At 43.0% G+C, this 22,621-nt stretch overlaps 1 protein-coding gene across 3 annotated transcripts in view; it reads left to right on the top strand.

Moving 5' to 3' along the window:
• LOC143357831 (cyclic GMP-AMP phosphodiesterase SMPDL3A) overlaps nucleotides 1–22,131 on the top strand; it is a 71,570-nt gene extending 49,439 nt beyond the window's left edge. For all 3 annotated transcript variants that reach the window (XM_076794461.1, XM_076794462.1, XM_076794460.1), the window contains 4 exons: nucleotides 14,187–14,367; nucleotides 18,175–18,284; nucleotides 18,414–18,589; nucleotides 20,859–22,131. In XM_076794461.1, the coding sequence (XP_076650576.1) occupies nucleotides 14,187–14,367; nucleotides 18,175–18,284; nucleotides 18,414–18,589; nucleotides 20,859–21,114 (723 nt within the window). In that variant the 3' untranslated portion in view covers nucleotides 21,115–22,131. The remainder of the gene's footprint in view (nucleotides 1–14,186; nucleotides 14,368–18,174; nucleotides 18,285–18,413; nucleotides 18,590–20,858) is intronic.
• The last annotated feature ends 490 nt before the right edge of the window (nucleotides 22,132–22,621 follow it).

Raw genomic sequence — 22,621 nt, 5'->3', positions numbered from 1 at the left:
CCGTTAAGCATATTACTCCGTTCACAAATTTTGCGAAGAATCACACCAACAAAATTTATGGCTCCAAATTTCCTTCCGAATGTGAATCCAAAAATCTTCTTGCGAAAGACACTCTCTCTACTTGTTTTGAAATTTCGCAAATTACCCACGTCGTTCGAGAGTAACATGTACGTGCCAAAAACGTTGCCATAAGCGACCGGCTCACCTCAGGCTCGTGAAATTTAGCGTGCTCGTACAGAAGACTATAAACAATATTTCTGGGCTGAAAATATCCCCGCGGCGTTGTAAGGATGACGGTAAAAAATATCATTCTATAAACTTTCCAAATAGACTGGTATTTAGCTTTGAAGAACCGGTTGATGGTATAGTCTTTGCTAACCGGGATCGGATCCGGGACCGATTCGGTAATTAAAAGGATCAAGGGGGTCTGTGTACAGGGGCTAGTCGGGATATGTACATACACGCGTAAAACGAGGCCGCGATATCCGAGTCAACGGTAGAGAATCCCCGGACCGATGTTGCAGGCTCGCTCGGCGGCTAGCAGATCACTTTATCGGCGAAACGTCAATTCCCCGGGATAAAAATCCTTTGGCCAGGCCGGCTCGTTTCCTCCATTTTGGTCTCTGTCGCGATAAATTATTTACTCGGCACGCAGTTATCGGGTTGACAGGCTATCAGTCAATAACAGAACTTCCGGGACCCCGGAACTTTACACTCCGCCAACGACCGTCGAATCCCGTTTTCTCCGCGAGGTGTACCGATCGACGGAGGAAGTATTAATATTCGATATTGTTTGACGGCTCCGGTAATCGGTGCGTCACTCTGTAACGCTATTTTTTCGCGAGGTTTTTTTTTTACCGGGGACATATGCCGGGGGATTTCGGGAACTATGAGCCATTCCCGTGCCGATAGACGCCGCTCGAAACGGCTGTCAAATTTGAAATTTTTTTTCTGTGTTGGCCTCCTAACTCGTTTCTATTTATTCAACTATTGAACAGTTTAATTAATCGTGATCGTACAGTTTCCCCAAAGATTAGAATTGTTTGATAACTCTCCATGCTTAATACCACCTATAGACTAGTGCCCATAACAGTCACGTAGGCTAACCTTTGCTTCAGGAAACCAGACATTTTTAACTTTTTATTATGTAATCCAGAACATTTTAGCGAGAGAATGTCGAAAATCCAAGTTTTAATCCTAGGAGATCAGTAGTTCTGAAGTTATGTTATAGTTTTTGACTGGTAAGGGCGCCGCCATATTGGTATGTACTTAGATAGTATATGTTTGATTTAAGAAATGTATTCCTGGAATAAGTAACCTGTGAATGGTCAATTTGACCGGCGCTGGTAGGTATAATAGTTTAATCATTCGATGTTACTGATAGCATAACACTGAGCAAAAGTAAAACTGAAGTGTTCGAAACGATGCGATATTTATAGCAAGCCATAAGTCTCAAGATTACAGAAATTTCATTGCAGTTTAATGCCGGCGTAATTGTACAACTTGTTACAGAGTTGAAAATATATTGCTCTTTAGGAGCTTACCGTGATCATCGAACTTTCTTTGAAAATGTTGTACTACTCTGAATATACTCCGCGAAAGCCGAATCGATATTTAATATCTATGCCAGGAAGTTATGGAAAACAGCACAAAAACTAGCACACAGCAATAAGCCCGAAGCACTTAAACTCGCGGCGAACTTTAGAGAAGAATAGGGTCCGAGATGGTTATAAATGTGACTGACATAGACACACCAGTCAATTAATTTTAAATAGTTAAGCTCGGATTTGGTCATTTGAAACTTTGCTCGCGTGCGCAACAAATTTTTATTTAGCCCCTTAGTATTATTTTGCATTAATATTTTTAACGTGCATTAACAATTTAACTAAATACTTTTGCCAACAACAAGATATTTTCTGTGTCGCTGAATCGAATTTGTTTTCAAAATATTAAACACGAACGGAGAGTGCCAGAAACTCTCCGGGCAAAAGATTTCCGTACGCCGAATACGTCAGTCAACCCGGCGAATCAAAACTGTTGAACAACATCCGGAAACTCGGCGAAGAATCTGGCGCAACGAAAGCTGAAAATTTATTAGCCGTTGCCGGATGGGTTGACGCGGAAGTTTAAATTAAACCTCGAATTTAATTGTCCCTTGGGAAACGTTTCCGCCGATACGACGCAATAATTTCGTAGAAACTGATAGATACCCGGGCAATGTGTCTCAAGCCGAACGAACCAACTTCCCTCGAAGATTTACTCTCCGGCCCAGAATGAAACCGGGCCGGTTTCCTCGGCAAAGTCCGTGGCAAACGTCTATTTCATATGGTCGGGGACGCTGAAAGAAATTCCAGCGAAGGGGGAATGTGACCATCGATGGTTGCACAGAATGGCAAAAAAGAAATGGTTCCGAGATTTAAGTTGGAATTCCCCGTCCAGGACTCGCAAAATATTCTTGTAATTTCCAAGCGAGGAGAAAAAAACGGCGCATGATTTATCGGGTAACCTTCGGTAACCTTTTAGATATATGGACCTTCGAAGATAACGCAACTTATTAAAATCGTTGGAAGAAGGGATAACATTGTCACCCAAAATTTTGTTGCTTACGTTCGACTGAAAATATTTTCACGGTTTCATTTCACTGGATGCTGCTTTCGTACTCGACGAGCCCTGTCTATCAACAAAGTTATAAACCCTTTCCCGCCACTCTGGTCGACGATGGAGCAAAGGATGTGCGAATTTCTGCAACCGGGCAATTACCATCCGCTCGCTGTTTCTGTTCCTTCGAATTGCGAATTCGCCACTGGTAGGTAACCATGCCCGCCGCGATTTCGATGATATCGTGGTGTCGGATAACGCGCCTTCGAGATATCGGTTATCGATTACGCCCCGAGGCGTTTAGAACGAGGCGAATCCTTCAACCCTGGCTGGAGATGCTACGGCCGGTGATAAATTATGGAAGGACTTTGAATTCCATACATGCTACGGAGATCCATATAGCTAAACCGTTGCACGACGATCCCATTGATCTCGATCATATATATATATATACACGCATACACACATACGTGTATACACAGATATAGGCATAGCCTCCTCTCGTGCTTGTCCTCTCCTTTGGCATCTTTGCTACGCCGCCGCACACGCTCGCATGTATACATAGATGAAAGCGACCGTGTCACCCCGTTACGCATAAACCCGAGAATCGTGGCAGGTCGCACGATGACGGGGTGCCGGCATTATCGTCATCAAAATTCACCGCGATCCGACAAAAACAACTTGCTCCCACTATGCACGGAACACACCCTCTCATCCCTTCGCATCCGCACCCTATCGAAGATCGATCTATCGCGGTGAAATACGGCTCCGTGGGGATTATTACTGTCCCTCGGAACAAAATCCGGGCCGAAAATCGGTCAAGGAGCTTGCAAATGGCGATAGAGTGCGAGCTGTGCGTATAGTTGTCTTCCCATTTGCATGACGAGCAACAATGTTTTTATTGTGTTTAACACTAGGTTCACGGGACTCGCCAAATCTCCGGTTTCTGATATTTTTAATTTAAAATTATTGATGTTCTAAGGATGCATACATGAGAAATTATTTAGCAAATTTATTTCTATCGGTATATATTATTTTTTGAATATTGCTAAAAATGTGGGCAGCACGTTCTTGTTATTTTTATAAAGTAATGCGAAATAGTCACTTTTAGTGCTCCGTGAACCTAGTGTTAACACTTTAAGTGCCAAAAATCAATTACAGCGATTCTTACAAGATCAGTGTAATTTCATCAATGCAACCAAAACTGTCTTAACCCCTCTGAATTCTAAAGATCTTAATAAAATTCGGTTTATCTGGATATGTCACAAAAAAAAAATGTTAAAAATGATTTCCTAAACCCAGTCAAAAATCACTGTCAGTCATATGTAACTGACGTGGCAGTTAACGTGTTAAGCAGAAAGATTTCAAAAAGTAAAGACAATACATGTCTCGGTGTACGTTTGTACGTGGTTATACATATTGTTATGTAAATAAAATAGTTACAATTAATAGTTTAATAAATAAAGTTGCAAGAGAATTTTTATTGAATACATTTTATATAATGGGTTTCAGGATTTGCTTATTCCCCGTTTCCCCAATTATACAGTCGTACCACTTCTTTAATAGCTTTTCCATGTCAGCGGCAAAGAAATATTTTTCTCGTAGAGTTTCGGAGAATTCTCTCCATTTCTTCGTCGCTCCGAGACTTCGAGACTTGGACCCACGAAAAGACTTGAAAAATTTATTATCCGATTCATGCAACTCGAACGTGGACACTGCTTGAACGTCTGACCGAAATTTCCTGATGATTTTATAATCGTGAAGATTAGAAATCTTAATGCTAGTGCGTATTCTTAAAACTTTCACAGGATCAATAAAGTACTCTAGAAGAGTTTAAATTGTTTGAAAGCTTCTAAATGTTATATTCTCTAAGTCGACCTATTCAAATTTAACTGAGCGTTGCCGCTAAAATTTTATAAAGAATTTTTCATTGCTGCATAAGTGAAAATAGTGCTTTTAAATTGACGAGGAAGATGGTCAGAGATTTACGGTTGTGGAAATCGCATCGTCGTTCTTCCTTATTTATTTTACAAACCAGAACTGTTTGTCTCTCTAAATATCGAACAACCAGTATATGTGCAAAACTAATATTTCATTTTTAAAAATACATACCCCTAAGATTTCATACAAGCTCTGCTAAAATGCTTGGTTTGGAAAAATGTGTAACTACACATGTTTTTTATGAGAAAGTTATATCAAAAGTAGATTCTAACAAATACTCTGTATTTATTCTTGCTACCCGAAAACGTATTCAGTTTTTTTCGGCACGGGCCAAAAATCAATACTGCCTATATTTACTACTAGTAGCTTTCAGCAACGTAAACAGTTGTACAGTTTTCATTTTGCCACTACTAAAAACATAACTAACAAAAATGCTTTTTCAAAACATCGTTAGTTTATACACTGAAATAACAAATCACACAAAAATTCCAAAATAGTCTTTTAATATTTCTAGAAAACTAGAAAGGAGCTTCGTTTTCTTGGTATTTCTAGTATTAATCTTCCGACGGCGGAGTCCGGGTCTATTTTGACCCAGAGTATCAAAATCGTCATTCAATTACCCAATTTCTAGGGAATTCGTCGTATTAACAGCTGCTGCATTAGGAATAATACTACATACTACATACTACATGTACATACAATACTACATACATATTAACGTATTATACGCATATGCCATCCTTTCGACAAGGGGATGTAGATGCGTATGATGTTCGTACGATGTCAGCATTTCGGCAATGTGCGTTTTCCATAAAATAAACATTTTCACCGACCAAGTTTCACCAGTTTTTACATGCATCTCGAACAACAGAGGTTCCAAAATCCGCCCTGTATATTTCCGGACGGAAAACCGAGTTTTGCCGTTGAAAAAGAGGAACGGGAAAAGTCGAATTTAATTCTCGCTGGGCTAGAATAACCGCTGAAAAGAAACAGATACAAGAGTTCCCTTTTTTTTCGAATAGACGACACGGGAGGTCGGTGACTGATTTCGAATCAAAACGGCCTCATCGATAGTCGGTAAAAATCACGTCGCCATTCGGCCTGGTCGGTCGGCGGGCAACAATGGTGTCGTTGATTGGTCAGTTTCGCCGCTGACGCGTCTAAACGGTCCCGTAATTTGTAATCGTATTACATGTAGGTTTTGCCGGGGCGGATCGATCGATTTCTCAGCGTGGCCGCGAGAGATTCTTGCCGGCTTTCCAGATCGCTTGACGTGAAACTTACGAACCTGGGGTTGACGAGGGGGTGAGGTGGGGGGATGAGAAATTCACCAACGCCGCCGCCGCACCGACGGAAAGCGGGCCAGGGGAGGGAGGGGGGCAGGATTATATCTGTCCAGAGCAAATCGGATTTCTATCTTTTGTTCAGCCCGGGTACACACGGACCAGCAGGATTTCGGAAAATTCTACGGGGAATCTCCGGAGATGCCGCGGCGAGTGGTATTTCACGGCGCGGCTGCTTGAAAAAGATTTATTGTTGCACCGAGACGCTCTGAAAGCTGACACGCGGCTGATTCGCTTGTCAATTACCGTTACTAATCCCGCACATTTTTTCGAGACCTATTTGCCTCCACGCCCTCCCTCCAACCCTCCCCCGGCGAAATTAATGGCCCGTTTAACACGCTTTTTCCGTAATTAGCTCGTGATTTCTGCGGCTAACGGGCCGCGATCGATTTGCCGTTCGGCGTTTCGATAGTTCCAATTTTTACGCGTGTTCTGAACACGTTTAATCGGATGTGTGATTTTTCGATTTTCTGTCTATGTGCGTACTGTATGCTACTGTATTCAAACTGTGTTTAAATTGGTCATTTCTCTATTACCGTGACTCTAACAGATGTAAACCTGTTTTCAAGTAAACCGACGATTATTCCAAATGGAGCACTTTCGCGATGATTTAATTAATTGTCAGTTGTTTTGATCACGCAAATTTTATTGAGTAATTTTGATTATACAAGCTACCGATAACAGTAACTATTAACGGCGACTATATATTAAACTCACAATATTGAAAATAATAGTAAAATCATTTTTTTTTGTTTGCATAAAACTCTGTAAGGTGAAAGGACAAAGACTATAGAATTTCAAAACTTTAGGAGGAAATGATTGCGTTGCGTGTAAGAATTTACAAAATAAATTTGAGATTCATTTACAAGAATGTGTCATTGATTTTTATCTTATTTCGTGGGTTTGCTGATTGCAAACAGTTTTCGCGAATTCGTGAGGCAGCGTTGTGCTAATGGATTCTGTTTCTGGATTCCGTAGACTTCCGAGGATTTTTACAAAGCCAGTTTGCGAGCGATAAAATTGCGATAAAAAGGTGGTGGATCATAATGCTCGTACGACCTATACGGCACAATTAATTACAGGAATTGTCTGGCACATGAGAGATACGAGTTTTAAGCTCCATACATTCGAGCCGCACCGTTGGTTTTTTCTTTATCCGGGGCATTTATAACGTGTAATGTAGGTGTAGCCGGAAGCACATTCAATAAAGCCGTAGATTTGTAGACGCCATAGATTTCGAGAAAAAATAGCCTGAAAAGGCAAGAAATGTGGAAAACGCGTCGGTGGCTCTAGCGGTTACAATTTCTAATTAACAGTTTCCAATTTATAGCCGTATCGATTACAAATTTTCAAATTATTGGGCATGATGTGTTATATAACTCTATGCCTCTTCAAACGGCGCAAGATTTATCTCTACAATGAAAAATTGAATTCAACAAATCTGATGAATTTAATCAAAATTTGATTGGTTCGATAAATTTCCATATACGCATCGCACGCACCGGCTCTGTAATTAATAACAGAACCGATATAGCAGTTTATAATACCAGAAACTTGCGAATGACATCGAATGGAATGAAAATTATGGAGATCGTGGATTAGGTTCGAATAATCCGTAGTAATATTAAAATTCGGTAACCCGCGAAAGCTTTATCATTAATAGCTAAACCGCGTTATGCACTTCCTGCGCATGCACGAGTAGCATTGGAAATATTAATTGCTTCGTTTTCAAATCACCGCTCACAATTCTCATAACGTGATTGTTAAAATCTAAAATGTTTAAACACAAACCAGAGTAACATTTATATTATTTTCAACCTATTAAGCAGTCAAACAAATTTTTCTTTCGTTCCAATTTGTTGCGACTGAGATTAAGAGTTTTCATTTCACATAAAGATCCGCGGTCTTGAATTATTAAAGAATAATCGAAAATGTCGAAGAAAGCAGAAGATAAATCCGCGTAAATTTTGGTATTTTCATGCTGGTCCGAGGAACTGGAACTGTAGCGCAGCATCCGAAATTCCAAGTTTCAGTGCTCCGCCGGTTTACAGCCACCAAAGTAATTTTACGGTTGATGAAAGCTTCCGTGTAAGCCAAAACAATAGTAGTTTGGACACGTTGTAAACGAGTTATTCAATAAGCAATAAAAATTCTTTAAGGGGACGGGCGAAATTACTTTGCAATTATGCGAAGGAGGAACAACAGCTATTTCCTGTTGTGGCCGAAATAATACGGGGGACGGGAACATGATCGCGGGGCTGTATAGAACTCGTATACGGTTTCTCAGTATTAGAGTATTTTATGGAGATTGTTATGAACACCGTTACAACGCGGATTACAAGTTCAAGTAACGTAGAATTAATTCAGTTTATGGGAATGCTCGAACTTAGTTTCTATGGCCCCCGATACGCGCCGCGAACGCTTCAACCAATATTTCAAAAATAACTTGCTCAGATACCGAGTCAAACTTTATTGGTCGCTCAGCGTTCCTTTATTTTCATATCCGGGGCTGACCCTGAAAACTTTTTATCCGGTAGTAATCACTGCTTAGCGTGCAATGTAAATTTACTGCTACCTTGGGACAACGAAATTTTTTCTTTTTTTATCGTTTTCCTATAATTCGTTCGCCGACGAACTAATTTTAAGCTTGGAACGAGGACAATTTCCAGCGACCGTAAAAGCGTACGAAGCGTTTCTCCTGTTTGTTCGTATCAATATCATTTCTGAAAAGGTCGTAGAATGATTACAGAACTTGGAATAGTGAGGCTCCGACAGCCCAAATATTGTCTAGAAGACATGAATTTAAGATATTTAAATGAAATCATAAAAAAATCCTTTTCACAATTTTTTGCACGAAACATAACCTTAAAATACAGAATACAACGAATCAAAATCTTCGTGACCATTGTGGCCAGAGTTCAGTGAAAAGTCTTGTTCCGAATGTGCAAATGAAATATCAAACTTTTCTCGCATTAATGGCGAAATGTTCGCTGATTGAAAAACAAACTGTGTATTTGCAGACGTTAATTTTTCGATAGCAACAATGGACGCCTGTGTATTGTGAACGAAAGTTAACCTTTTTTTTCAAGCCGATATGACACGGAATAGTTCTTCGATTCCCTTTACCCAGCGGAACGCGAGAAAAGCCGCAAGAGCTACGAGCACATGTATCGATTCCCCGTATTGCAGTCGAAATAGTTCAATTTCACGCTGCAAACCAGATTTTTTCGGGCTTCTTCTAATATATAAGCGTTTCGATTCAAAGCGAGCGGCGCGCCCATCTATTCGCATGGGAACGGAAGTCCTTTAAAAGGGGACAATGCATGCGAGGTGTCCTGGAAACCGTATCATAGTTCCGCTCCTGGAAATAGGGTGTACAAAATCCACGATCAATCTTTGCGGACGTGCTACGCGAAAAAGGAAAAATAAATGAATATTATAAATATACCGCGTACCTCCAAATCAAAATCTTCCCAGTCACCTGTGTGTAACGAACGTTAAACGAAAGTGGATCTCTGCGTTTAATAATTTCCATGTACCGACAAAAATATAACAGTTTTCAGAACGAAGATATTTTAAAATGCTGAGAACCTTTTTTCATGGAAACACGGATTACGCGTTACATAATCCGAAAAATGAACAATAAGTACTGTTTTCTGTTTCTGTTCAGTACAGAATATTTAAAGATCCGTCGGGTTCGCGTGCTTTAGCATGCGTAGGAAGTAGAATTGGTATGTCATGGTCAGACGCAGCAGACAATTCCTATCGAATAACACGCGCATTGGCTGCATTTTCAAACTCAATTTTCTCGAAAACAAAGCCTCGAACGAAAAATTTTTATTCTATATTTTCGACTTCTTTTTTCGCGTAGAATCGCCCCTTTTCCGCTTGTACCACCAGTTACCAACCACCCTGTACAATTCTGATTTTAATGCGACCAGAAACGAACTTCTATCTGGCCGGTGAGTCTAGCAATTAACTTGTACAATTTTTAGTTTAACGATGACGATCTGCAGCTACATTAGAAGGAGCCGCACAACTATCATTTTTCCTTCGACGATCAAATACCCGTGGACGTCGAGCGAACTTGAAAATTTAGGCTGAAACCGCGGGCAGCATTCATCCCCTGACAATCCCTTAAAATTGAACGCACTTTCAAGCAACCGAATAATACCACCTGTCAGATTCAAACTGTTAAAGTGCTTCTGTTCCGCGAAACTCGATGAATTTCAGCTTCTTGCTCTGAAATTCCCCAAACAAGACGCTTTAGCAAGCGGGGCTGCTAGGAATACCTATTAATGCACTCCCATACATTATTAACAGCGATAACTTTCCGCGGAATAGGGAATGTAGCTGCTGTTCATAGCAAAATTCGCTGAGGAAATCTCGCCGGGGAAATATTAAATATCACGGCGGGGTGTAGAGGGATGGCGAAGAGGGGAGAGAGAGGAGGGAGGGTTGGCGTCGGGGAATTCGCTAACTGAACGACAAACTGCGAATCTTCGGGAAAATCCATTGCATCGCTCTTCTAGGGAAGTTACGGCGGTGTCGGCCATAGTTCCTAGGCGTCCAATATCCAGCTGCCACGCGTACCAAAGACAAGTAAAACTTAGGCGAAACTGATCGGCTCGGTGCGGTAGGGTGCCGCGCCGCGCCGCGCCGTTGCTCGCGCGATACGAGGCAGAAAGAAGAAACTGTAAGAAAAGAGAGGGGTTCATAATGCCGGTAGGGAACCAAGCTGCCGTGGCTACCGAACCGCGTAACACTTATCTCTTTCGGCCGACAAAGTTTTGCTCGAACGAAGGTGTAGGCATGGCTGGACGAGGAGAAAGAGGCGGAGATGGCGCCCGATCGACGATATTCACCGTTTAAAGAAATCTACTTTTTCCCGGCGGCGCAATTCGTTCAGAAAGAATCTCCGTGTGAATGGAAATGGACTTTTTCACCTTTTTTCTCTTATCAGCTTAACGAGCTTTTCTTTATCCGTCCGATAACGCTCCTCCCGACCAGCCACCTCTCCGCCTCTCTGCGCTCTCTCTCTCTCTCTCACTCTAACAGCTACTTTTTCCTTTTACGCTTCAGTTTCTGTGTGTACCTTTTCTTTCCTCATTCTTTGACCCCTCCGCGCTCCCAGTCCTCTCACCCGTCACACTTTCTCGCCTATTTCTGCATAAAAACGTCATCCTTTGTTATCTCCTCACCTGCAGCACTTAACTGTCTCTATTCCCCCCCCCCCCTCTCGGTTTTTGCAACGGTCTGTTTTTGTTCCGTAACCGTTTCTGTCGATTTTAGCATTAACACTGTTATATCGTCTTTCCAGCTCTTTCTATCTCACTCTCTCCCTCTCTTCTCGTTTTTTGGTTCTTTTTCATCGATCCCGTTCCAGGAGGATCCTCGCGCTCCTCCGACATTCATTTTCTCGCTTCCGAGCATGCCTAGCATCCTTTATCCCATCCTCCTCGTTAAATTGAGTGCAACCAGGCTTGCGAGGCTCGGAGCTGCGCCGAACAAGATCGCTACGAGCCACGTCTAATTTCGCGAACGTGCTCGATTAGCTGTCTCGTGGCTCCTCGCGCGCCTGTATATACGCATTTCCCGAGTCAATGCCGACGCGCGGATAACAGTTACGATATTCCTCCGTTTACCGATCCTAACGAGAGAGTTTCTCGTTACGCGAGGGGACACCAGCCACGCTTTACATCTCAATTCTCGAAGCGACGCGTCGGCGACGCAATCAGGACCGAGGCCCCGGCGCGGCGAAGTTCGTCAATGGACGGGCCCGGACCCATCTCGCCCGGCAAATAAACGGTCGAAATCTTTCACGAGCACGACGATCCTTTCGCAGATTATATGCAGCCCGACGTTCACCGACCCGCGTTTACGGAGCTCGTTCAACCCTTCGCCGGAAGGGTCCGCGGGATCCATGAAAAATATCGCCACCCTTCTGACCCCGTTCGCCAGGTCGCAGATTCCTTTTATGGACTAAATAAATTCTTTTACTCCGAGTCGTTCCGCGTGATAGCTGGATTATCGTGAACTTGGAGTGCTGTATCTATCGATGAAAATGTACAGGAAAATTTGGCCCCTCGGTTATTTGTTTATCTGCGCTATACGTGCCTTCACGTGTCACCACAACTTGGAAATTATCCGTATTGACTGGAAAATCAATTGTTTCGCTGGTAGATGGAGTGTAATTTTCCTTGGAATCTGTAAAATGCAGGAGGAGCGATATTGTTTAATATTATCGCTTTATTGGGAGTTGTTTCGCAAGATAAAAATGGAATAAGAAGATTAACTACGTGTCTGACTTAATAGAAAAATTGATTTGATTTATTCAAGAGCGCTAGTTCATATATAAGTAAATAGCTACGTTATCGATATCACCGAATTCTTGTGCTGCCATCTAGTGGCTCCGTTCATTAGGGGACGCGTGACCTTGAGTACATACCAACATGCCGGTACCCTTACCTGTGAAAAACTAAATCTACGTATAACTTTTGAACCGGTGATCTCCTAGGAATGAAACTTGGATTTTTAGAATTTTCTGGTCGGAATCTACAGGATTATATAAAACAAGTTAAAAATTTCTGGGTTGCCAAGACGAAGTTTGATCAATTATTCGTTTTGGTAGTTCAAAACAGCTGTTCGTGGACTATGCAGTGACTATTAAATGGCTATTAAGCTGAGAATGTTTCCGCGAACAGCGTCGACATTTTATTCGATCGTGAACCGTTTCGGAAAATCCGAAGTGAACTGCATCGAATTTGAACGAAGTTTTTAATGTGCAACTCGTTTGCAGATATTTATACGCTATAAATGTGCGTACTTCAGAAGTTCCGTGATCATAGTTGTTTCGAATTCGGCTGTCCACAGGAAACGGTACATTTGGGTCTGACATTTCGAGCTGTTTTATTATCCAATTGAAAACTTCGCGCTATGAATGTGTAATGCGAATGTTATTGTACTAATAAAATGTTACCGCTTCCTGGAATAATAGACGGAGCCAGGATAAACATAATTAAAGAGTCACTATGCAGGAAAAGATTCCTCGTGTAAACGTTTAGCTCACTCAGTAAGAGTTGGGCAAACGTAAAATATTATACTGTTTCATTTCAAAATCTGGGAGATTCCTACTGTCGGAACTTCGGTGCAGAAAAGTATATTACAACGTTAAATAATTCTGATTCTGTTCGCAAAACCTAAGTAAAAAGATACATTTTTTCGTTCGACCCTTCGTTTTCAAGTAAATCGAGGCAGGAAACTCTTGTTCGGTAACGCGTGCTGATGAATAGGAATCGTCGGACGCGTCTGGTCATGGCCAACCAATTCTACTTCTCGTAAGTGCTACGGCACGCGTGGCCGCACAATTTTCAAAACTCGATTTTCACAAAATAAAAAATACAACTCGTCAACCCGAGAAATGTTATTCGTTTTTCTGAAATACATATATTTCCGAAATACATATATACGTGTCGTAAGTTACGAATCCCCTGTCATATAGGAACAACTTCCCACGCAACTTATTACCCAACTCAATAGCCACCAGTCCACGGTTGCTATACTTAGCTCACGCAACCTCTTGACCAAACGCAACGCCGGTTAAATATACCTCGCACGTCGTTCATCGTGTTTAAGTTTGCACGAAGGTGCTCGCGTATCCACGCTACACCCCTCTTCTCCACGGTGCATACACCCCCGCTCAAAAGTATATGGACATCGTGTTGTGGACGCGTGTTTGTCAGATTGACAGTGGCCCTTTTTGTAACAAACGTTGTCACATTTCTTTTTGTCGTATATTGGAACAATAGTAAAAACAATATGAACAGTATTAACCTATTCCCGTGCCAATACTAGCCGAAATGTAAATACCTGTGACACAGTCGTTTGTAAATCATTCACTCTGACTCGTGATGTTTACATTTGGCAGATTTTCGGTCCACGTGTCGTACTCGTGGTGTTTACGTTTGTGCGAAAATATTGATCACGAGTCAGACTCGTTAAAGTACGGGAAGGGGTTAAATAATGTTAAAGGAGTGAAAGTCATAAGGCAAGGGATCAATTGTTCCGCAAATGGCAGAATAACACATTTACGTGAGAAATGTGTGAGACTGACAGGAGGTAGGGACGAGGGTGAAAGAAACGTCCAGATACTTTTGAGGAGGGGTGTACGGTAGACCCGAGCGATATCGCAACCAACGAGGCTCTTTGAACCATTATCCCCTGGTGCCTACGCTATAAATGCCTCAGAACGATTGCAAAGGGTGCGACACCGTCGGTGATAAATTGTTTATGCGACTGCCACAGGTGTACATCGTTGGCCACACGCCGCCAGGCGTGGACGAGCGGGACAGCGGCGCGGCGGCTTTCAGCGAGAGCCACAACACCAAATACCTGGAGTTTGTCCGGCTGTACGCGGACATCATTCGCGGGCAGTTCTTCGGTCACTGGCACTCGGATACCTTCCGCGTAGTTTACAGCGACACCGGTACGTCTCTATTCTTTACAGCGGCACAAAACTGGTACGTCTCTATTCTTTCTTGCTCGTAGGCGGTTGAACAGGCTGAATCGACCGCTTCGCTCGGTCGAATCGATGCGCCGCCCGTTCAGCCTTTTACACTCTGCGGTTCTCTGGCTAGCAGCCTGCTCACCCTCTCTCTCTCTCTCTCTCTCTCTCTCTCTCTCTCTCTCTCTCTCTCTCCATCCCACTCCGTGCCCCGTATAACTTGTAACTTACGTTCGCTTCGCGCCACATTTTCCCCGCTTTTATAGCCGCGCGCTCCTCTTACCTGTCCCGCGGTTTCAATTTAATAACGCGATCGCGGAATTTTCGCGGGCGACGTTTAATCTGCCATCGGAATGAAATCGGAACCGATGGCCGTTCCGCCTATCCGCCGCACCAGTCCCGGCGAACAACGCGTTCGACGGCTATTGCGATACACTTGGCGACTCTCCGTTTCTCGCAATCGGTTTTTTTTTCCGCTCGCGACTTTGTCATCGGTGGATTGAAACGCGGTCGTTATTTCTCTGTTTCGCTTCGTTCTTTCTCTCACTCGCTTTCCCTCCTTTCTTCGTACCGTTTGTTTCCTCGTTTCTTTTTTTTTCTTTTTTTTTTTTTTTTGTCTCAACGATATACAGCTCGTATTGGCCGAGCACAAACGCGCTCCACTTTCCATACGGAAGTACGGAAAAAATGCGCGCCGCGGTGGTGCTTTTATTCAATCCTGCCACCAGGCGGATACGTGTTTGACGGCGGAATCGCTGAAACGCGTTTACTGCCGACGTTTACTTCGCCAAGCGGCGCGGAGTCTCAATACCGCTTTGGCTGCAGCAGACGCTTATTACAGGGCCGAAAAAACAGACGCACCCGTCGCATTCGGTGGTCGTGGCTTGGCGGCGTTGACTTCGAATTGTGGAACGTGTATCGCGCGGGACTTTGTAGTCTTAACCCCTTGAGCGGTAGCTTTCAGTGCTGGCAATGCGTTCCGGTTGCAGCACCAACTTTTCGTAGACGCTACATGTACACCGTGTGGCTAGGAACCGGGCCGAGTTGTAACTCGGTTATTATTGACGATAGGAAATAATCGTGACGGCAAGTCAGACGGTTTAGCAGTGTCATGCAGCTCTTTGTGGAAGTCTATCGGTGCAGTTGCAACATACTGTCGTCGTACTTTTTTTCTTTGTTTAATGCTGTTTTATAATTGTTTTGCATGAATAGCTCGCGCTATTCTGATTAAAAAGTAATTAGAGTTCTATCGCGAGTAACTCGGTGCTTTTCGCAATACTCATCTACGTTTACTATCGTTCCACTACCGAGGCAGCGAAAATTTGCACTTTGCAACTGCACCGATGCAGTTCCGTTGAAAGCCGCATTACAGGATGGTAAAGCTTATTAAACCATGCGAAACTTTCCTTCACAATTTGTTTCTATCTTCATTAACAACCGTGTTATAGCAGACATTATATTACGGCTCGATATTGAATTAATGGGTTGCAACGAAAGTTCGTGGGGTTTTTAAATAACAATTCAAAGATGAAGTTGAGATGTTTATTCGTCAGTTTATTCAATCAGACGATAAGTTACCTCAAAAATGGCAAAAGTGGTGGAACAGTAGGAGAAGTAGTATTTTAGATTAACTTCGACTGGGCAACCCAGAAAATTTTTCAGAAATGCACAAACATTTTTATAAACCGAGTACGTCCGTCGTTTTCACTGCGAATTGACTTTGACCATGACGTATATAAGGCACTACCGTCAAAGGTTCAGAATAATACAGAATATACTGTTTTCGTCTTTTGTATGATTCCTTTTGAAATTTTTTGGAACGGCGAGAACGAAAGAGTTTATTGGAGTGTGACGCTGAAACAGTATCTGAAATTCGACTGTTTTCGGGGGGTAGGCGAGCTTAACATGAAATTCGTGTTAGCTTCGGTCGTCGCAAACCGAATCTGCGGAGCAGAGGAATGGTAAAAAAATTATTTCATAGCGTGAAAAGAATTGAGAGATTATTTGTTAATGCGAACTGACTGATGGATTACTTGAGTCAAATCGGTGTTCACTTTTCAGTATCGTTAGCTGTGTAGATTTCATTAAAATAACGAGACAATCGTTGCTTTCTGCGGGTATGCATATTCCAAAGGAAATTAGATACGGTTGTCACTTCGTGGAATTTTAATCTAATTATTAAAGCAACGCATATTCATACGGATTTATTGGATTAATAATGACGCTTAAACTGAATCAATGAAACCGACTGTTAGATTTCTATGGTAATATAACCGATCGACTTTAAATACGGTTTCATATTTATTATAGATTTCATTAAATCCTGGAAAGTTCAATTAATTATACTAAATAAACCAAAATTATAATAAGACGCGAAGTCTGGTAGATACCAATGGAATAAATGACCTTAAAAATTAAATTAAAATTAATAGAAAGTAGAATATGAATTTCCGTTTGCCAATAATAAAAATGAAGACGTACAAAAGACGTTTGGATAGCAAATAATCCATTTTCGGCTACGGAGAAACCAATATATTTCTTTTGCCAATTATACGACCGACTTTCGAGAAACTCGCATATTATCCGAAGATAAATATTCTTTATTTCAACCCTGAATTATGATCCAATCGAAAATCGGTACTAACTTCTCAGTCCTCATATCGCTTTCGTGTCCCGAACGCACACACAGAAACATCTCGAAGATTTACAGTTAGTCACATGAAATAGCGACGGCGAACGAAGAAACATAAATTTCGTAAGTCTATCGAGCTGCATACTATCAACTTCCATTTATAGAAGTAATCCTTTGGAAACGCCAGGAGCCAAGAACGATAATCAATAAATTCCCCGGTGTGAGCCGTTTAGCTGAGGAATACTTCGCTGCCGTTTTACAGGCTCCCTTATTGGTCACGCCACGTGGTTGATGCGCTTTAAAACTGTTCCGCCTTTACGTTCCTGCAACCCTGTACACGTGCAGGGTGTGTTTCGAAAATGATCGACAAATGTAGAACCATCTTTTCACATTTGAATAACGAAACACAGCTTTTCTTTACTTTTCAAAAGTATACGAATGTCGATACAAATATCCTTCGAATTCTTTATCATTTTCGTGGCAAAACACATGTTAGGCTCAGCAATAAGTTCATTCGCGACAGAAGTGTGAAAATAATTTTGATTGAACGCACACAAACATTTTATGAACAGGGTATACTTAACTGAACCACGTGAGACGAAACGAACTTTTTCTTTTAACTTTTTCTGTCGTGGAAGTGACTAGAAATTTTTCCAAAAAAAAGTAATTGAAGCGATAATGCTTATTCGCAACCGGAAACAATTTTCACAGTGGATAATAGTTATTCATAACTAAAAATGGATTCCGTCGTAGTCACCAAATGATTAGAAAAATTTCATCTGTAACAAAAGCCATTTACAGAATAGTATTAACCCTTTGCACTCGAAGCTATTTTAACTCCAAAACGAAACATTTCTTCCGACCTAGAATATTTCCATTTTAAAATGGTAGAATTTACTCGTACAATACTGAAATGTTTAGTAATTTACTAAATACAAGCAAGTTTAATGATGTAAAAAATATTTTGAATAATGATATAGCCGTTTTTGGTGACGCCTTACAATCGCCATTCGAGTGCTAAAGGGTTAACTCTTATGCCGCAACTTTTTGGTTATAACGATTATGGTCTCTGAGGGCAATGGTTAACGTCACTGCTAAGCAGATAATAGGTACGGTTGGTATTGTTTGTGATCACGAAACGATTTTCGTGCCGCCAGGTCTGCCGGTATCTTGGATAATGATGGCACCCAGTATATCGCCGAGCACGCCCGGAGGGCCCAACAATCCAGGTTTGAGACTGTACAAGTTCGAAACCAATACCGGTCAGGTAGGTTGAAACGCGTTCAGCGGCGTCCATAATCTCTGTCCGGGCCCGCGTGACGCTCTATTTATGTGACGCGTCTCGATTGAAAGAGCTGCGAATATATACGATCCCCGTTGGTTCTGTCGTATTCAGGTCCTGGATTATACGCAGTACTATCTTGATCTGTCGAATGCGAATATAGTCGGGAAGGCAAACTGGCAGGTCGAGTACACTCTACTCGAGCAATACAAGCTTCAGGAAATAACTGCGATCACTCTTCACGACTTGGCTGACCGGCTCACGCAATCCGATGATAACGCTTTCGTCAGGTACGTACGGAATTACCGGCACTGACAAATTTTTCGATCCGACGACGACGGGGGAACGGCGCGACGGCGTGACCGCGATCCTATCGTCGACGTTTCATCGATCATCTGCGTTTCACTATGCCGAAGCTGAGGCGGCCCGCCCGCGAAAAATCGAATATTACCGACCAGACACTCTTTAACACCTTAATAGGACGGGCGACGTGTCACATTATTCCTGTCCTATTTTCTACCGAATTTAACACTAAATCTGTCGAGCACCGAAACAACACAGGCTGACACGCGTTGTCTCCTAAACATTACAAGATCGAATTTGTTTAGAACTGCCGAAATTTTATAGACGATCACAACCGTAACAGCGACAATTTCAACCCCGAGTTCCTGATTTTAAGCGACGGCACTCGCGACAGGTTACTAAAACGTTCCGAAAATATTTACGACCCGATTCATAAAGCTTTGGGCGCTTAGTCGTTCTGAAAAAAAAAAATACCAGATTTATTACCGTTGTGTCGTTTTTACGTGAAATAATGATCTGTCACGTTGTATTTCAAAAGTATTCTGAAAACTCTCTTACAACTCGAAAATAATGCAACTTTGAACTCACAGATGCGAAAAAACGTTGTCTTCCTAAATAGCAGTTACTAAGGACAATATACAAATTTATTTGTAACTTGTGTTTCAAGAAATCATTGTTTCAGTGAAGCTTTGTGAACAGTAGACAGAAAGTTTGTTATCCTGAAATCGATATTCAAGAATCACTATCAAGCCGAAAATTTTATCTGTATTGAAGGCAATGGAAATATCAATTTTATATTTGAACGGACAGGACAGCTTTCAAGAAATATTGCAGAAAAATCGCAATAAAAATTGCAATCGAGGTGAAAAGAATTCCGCGACTATCGCAGGTTCATAGATTTGATTCCATACAAAAAGTTGACGTTAACGTTAACGTCGACTAACACGTTGACTGTCAAACCGTAACACCTACAAAATTCTACAAACTCGAAGTAATTCGGTCAATGAAAGGAAAACTGAAACGATGAAATCTGTCATAGAGATTATTGCCATAACCCTTCTGCATGTTTCATACCTAATAAAATTGAATATTCTCAATCCTGATAGAATTTTATTTTGTCCAATATATTACAGTGAAAAATTAATTTGGTTAAAACATAGCGTCGCCCGCGTACGACTAGCATGGCAGTCAAAGTGTTAGGAAACTCTGAAAAATTTAATCTCAATGTAAACAATTGATAAGAAGAAAGGCCTCGAGAGTTCTGCAGTTTCAAATAAAAAATAAAAATGACAAGAACAGCACAACGCAGAACCAGCCCCTCGCCCCCAAAAAGTTCATCAGAGCAGAAACTTCTCTCGCGTTTGTTCCGGGACCCCAGCGTAAGATCATCCCGCCCATTAAACCGAGCAACATTCCTCCGAAGTTCGAGGCGTGTACCGATGTCGAACAATTCCCTAAAACGCTGGTAGCTCATCGCTGGTCCCGTAAAACGGTCGCGTCTTCTCGCAAGGGGGACCTTGAAATATCCGGCGGGCGCGGGCGGGCGCAAAGCCCGCTAACAGACGACTGACGCAAATTGCTCGTGACAAAGTTACACAGCGACGCGGCACCTGTACCCAGCCCAGGGTGGCAAAGTGCCCGACACCGTGAGGGCAACATTTCCATGATCCGATGCGGCGATTGCGTGGGAGGCTCGCCTCGCTTTGCTGAATGCCGCCCCCATTCAGCTAGTCGAACGACGGATTAATAATTTCCATATTTCCCGAATAATTACCCGGACCGCTGATAACTTCGGCCGGGTTGACGATGATAACTGTCTATCCTTTTCAAAGCGGAGCCATTACGATGCCCAGCTCTGCCGATAGGGTCCCGGGACCTACAAATTTCTATAAGAACGCCATGATTTATGAAGACATACAGCTGTGTTTCATGAAAATTTATTTTTAACTTCCCTTTTGTGTGCCATATCGACTTGAGGTTACAAGATGTGCTCGACATGTGCAAAATCTTCTCTTTTTAGTTATACGAAAAATTCGCAAACTCCCGGGTGAAAAAGAAAATAAGAAGTGCCCTGATCCGAGAAACGGCAGAAGCCGGTTCGCAGGCTGTGCCGTTTCTCGATGCAAGACCGTGGCAGGTGAACTTTTGTCCGCACCGTAACGATTTTAATACTGCCGCGTTCTATCCGAGAAATTAAAGATAGCACACAGGTGCGAGCATATGTTTCTACATATGTGTACGTTTACGTTCTCGCAGATATTACAAAGCGAACACGGTGTCCCTTCCGCGGGAAGTCGAGCAGATTTGGGGCTGCGGCGGAGCGTTGAACGGAGCCTGCGCCTTGCACCACTACTGCATCGTCACCAGGCTGAACCCCGAGTCCTACAAGGAGTGCTACTCGTCGTACGCGTACGCGCTGGCAGCCACGGGACCATCCACGTCCCCGTTGCACCTAACGATCCTCCATCTGCTGGCGCTGCTAGTCTGCATCGAACTGTTCCGGAACCGGTAGGTGACGGTCGATCCATCAAGAACGAGGGACAGCTGCCAGTGACTAGCAACGCAGCCGCGCCACCGATGGCCGAATCCTCTAACGCAAACCGTGGTGGCGACAACAGTGGCGCAACCTTGAACCAGATCTTGCTCGTTGGACAACCTGCGTGTGGTCCGTCTACGCGTTACAGTTCCAGGGGAAACCGGTCTATCTTGTCTGTGTCTGTCTCTTTGTCTCTACGTCTTCACTGTAAGGGTATACCGTGGAGGGGGGGAGGGGGAATTCTCTCCCTCTTTTTCTCTCTCTCTCTCTCTCTCTCTCTCTCGCTCGTGCGAAACTCGGCCCTGAACTCGTTCTGAAACGATGGAGCAGATCGTTTACCCAGGCGACACGTCCGCGCGATGCTCCCTTTCAACGAAGCGGCCGGGACGCCATGCCAGTAAACCGATCGAACGATCGTTTAATTACTTGGTCCGCGAAATTTCACGGTCCCGAGCGCAATTGGCATCCGGTTGGTGGCGAGCGGTTTCACGGACGGGGGTTGAAAACCGGGGACGCGGGGGTTGTTCCGATGCGAGAGCCGGTACGATGACCTGGCCTGACCGCGAAACGGGGAAAGGGAGGCAGGGCGAGAGACTAAAGGTCCTCGGGTCGAGGGGTTGGACGGGGAAACCCAGTCATTGATGTTGTACTTACTTCTCTTAAACGTTCGGTGTACGTTGTTTTAAGACGGGAGATTGTCTTTGTAGCGCGAGGTCTCGCGCCGAATAGCCGTCGGCCGGGGATCACGAGCGGTGAACACTGTGCGTGCGTGTGTGTATGTGTGTATGTGTGCGTGTGTGCGGGAGAATCTGCGACACCGATCCGAACGGGTCGGCGATCGTTTTGCGAGCCACGCGATATTCTCCGTCTTGGTGGACGCAGGGACACACGCGACGAGAACGTAATAGCTTCGAGAGCCATGATATTCGTACCAACGTTTTGCGATTGTCGGAACAATACAGTATTTCTTAATAAAGGAATCATGGATTTGTAGAGAGCTCGTCTTCATTTCATCCTGCCTCGTTCGCGTTTTTTTTTCCCCACGGAGCTTCCGGTTCGGCGGGCTTTCTGGAACACTGTATTTCGTTTCGCGCGAGCTCCGTTGGCCGGAGATCGCTGGATTTGGAGCAGCAGCTTGGTTGCAGCTAATTTATAGCCCATGGTCGACTAACGCGACTGTAATAACACGGTAAGTATTTCTCTTCTTTTAAATATTAGGTCGCCTCTTGAACCGTGCGGTTTTTCGACACTTCAAAAGCGAGATTTCCCACAAAATCAAAGTAATTTCATTAACGGGACCGAAAATGGAAAGTTAAAGTGGCTAAGTGGATTTGTTCAGATTTTATACAATTTTTGTCGTAATTCATGTGCTGAAAAAAGTGGCTCGGTTCTAGCAATGTTAATCATTTTAAAAGACAAGAAATCGGAAACATGGAATTTTTACTCTTGCAAATAGTTCTATTACATGGCCAAGTAGATTCGC

Source organism: Halictus rubicundus, chromosome 10 (assembly GCF_050948215.1).
Source record: "Halictus rubicundus isolate RS-2024b chromosome 10, iyHalRubi1_principal, whole genome shotgun sequence".
Taxonomy (NCBI): domain Eukaryota; kingdom Metazoa; phylum Arthropoda; class Insecta; order Hymenoptera; family Halictidae; genus Halictus; species Halictus rubicundus.
Note: the sequence above shows the minus strand (reverse complement) of the source record. Positions and strands in the feature narration are given on the sequence as shown.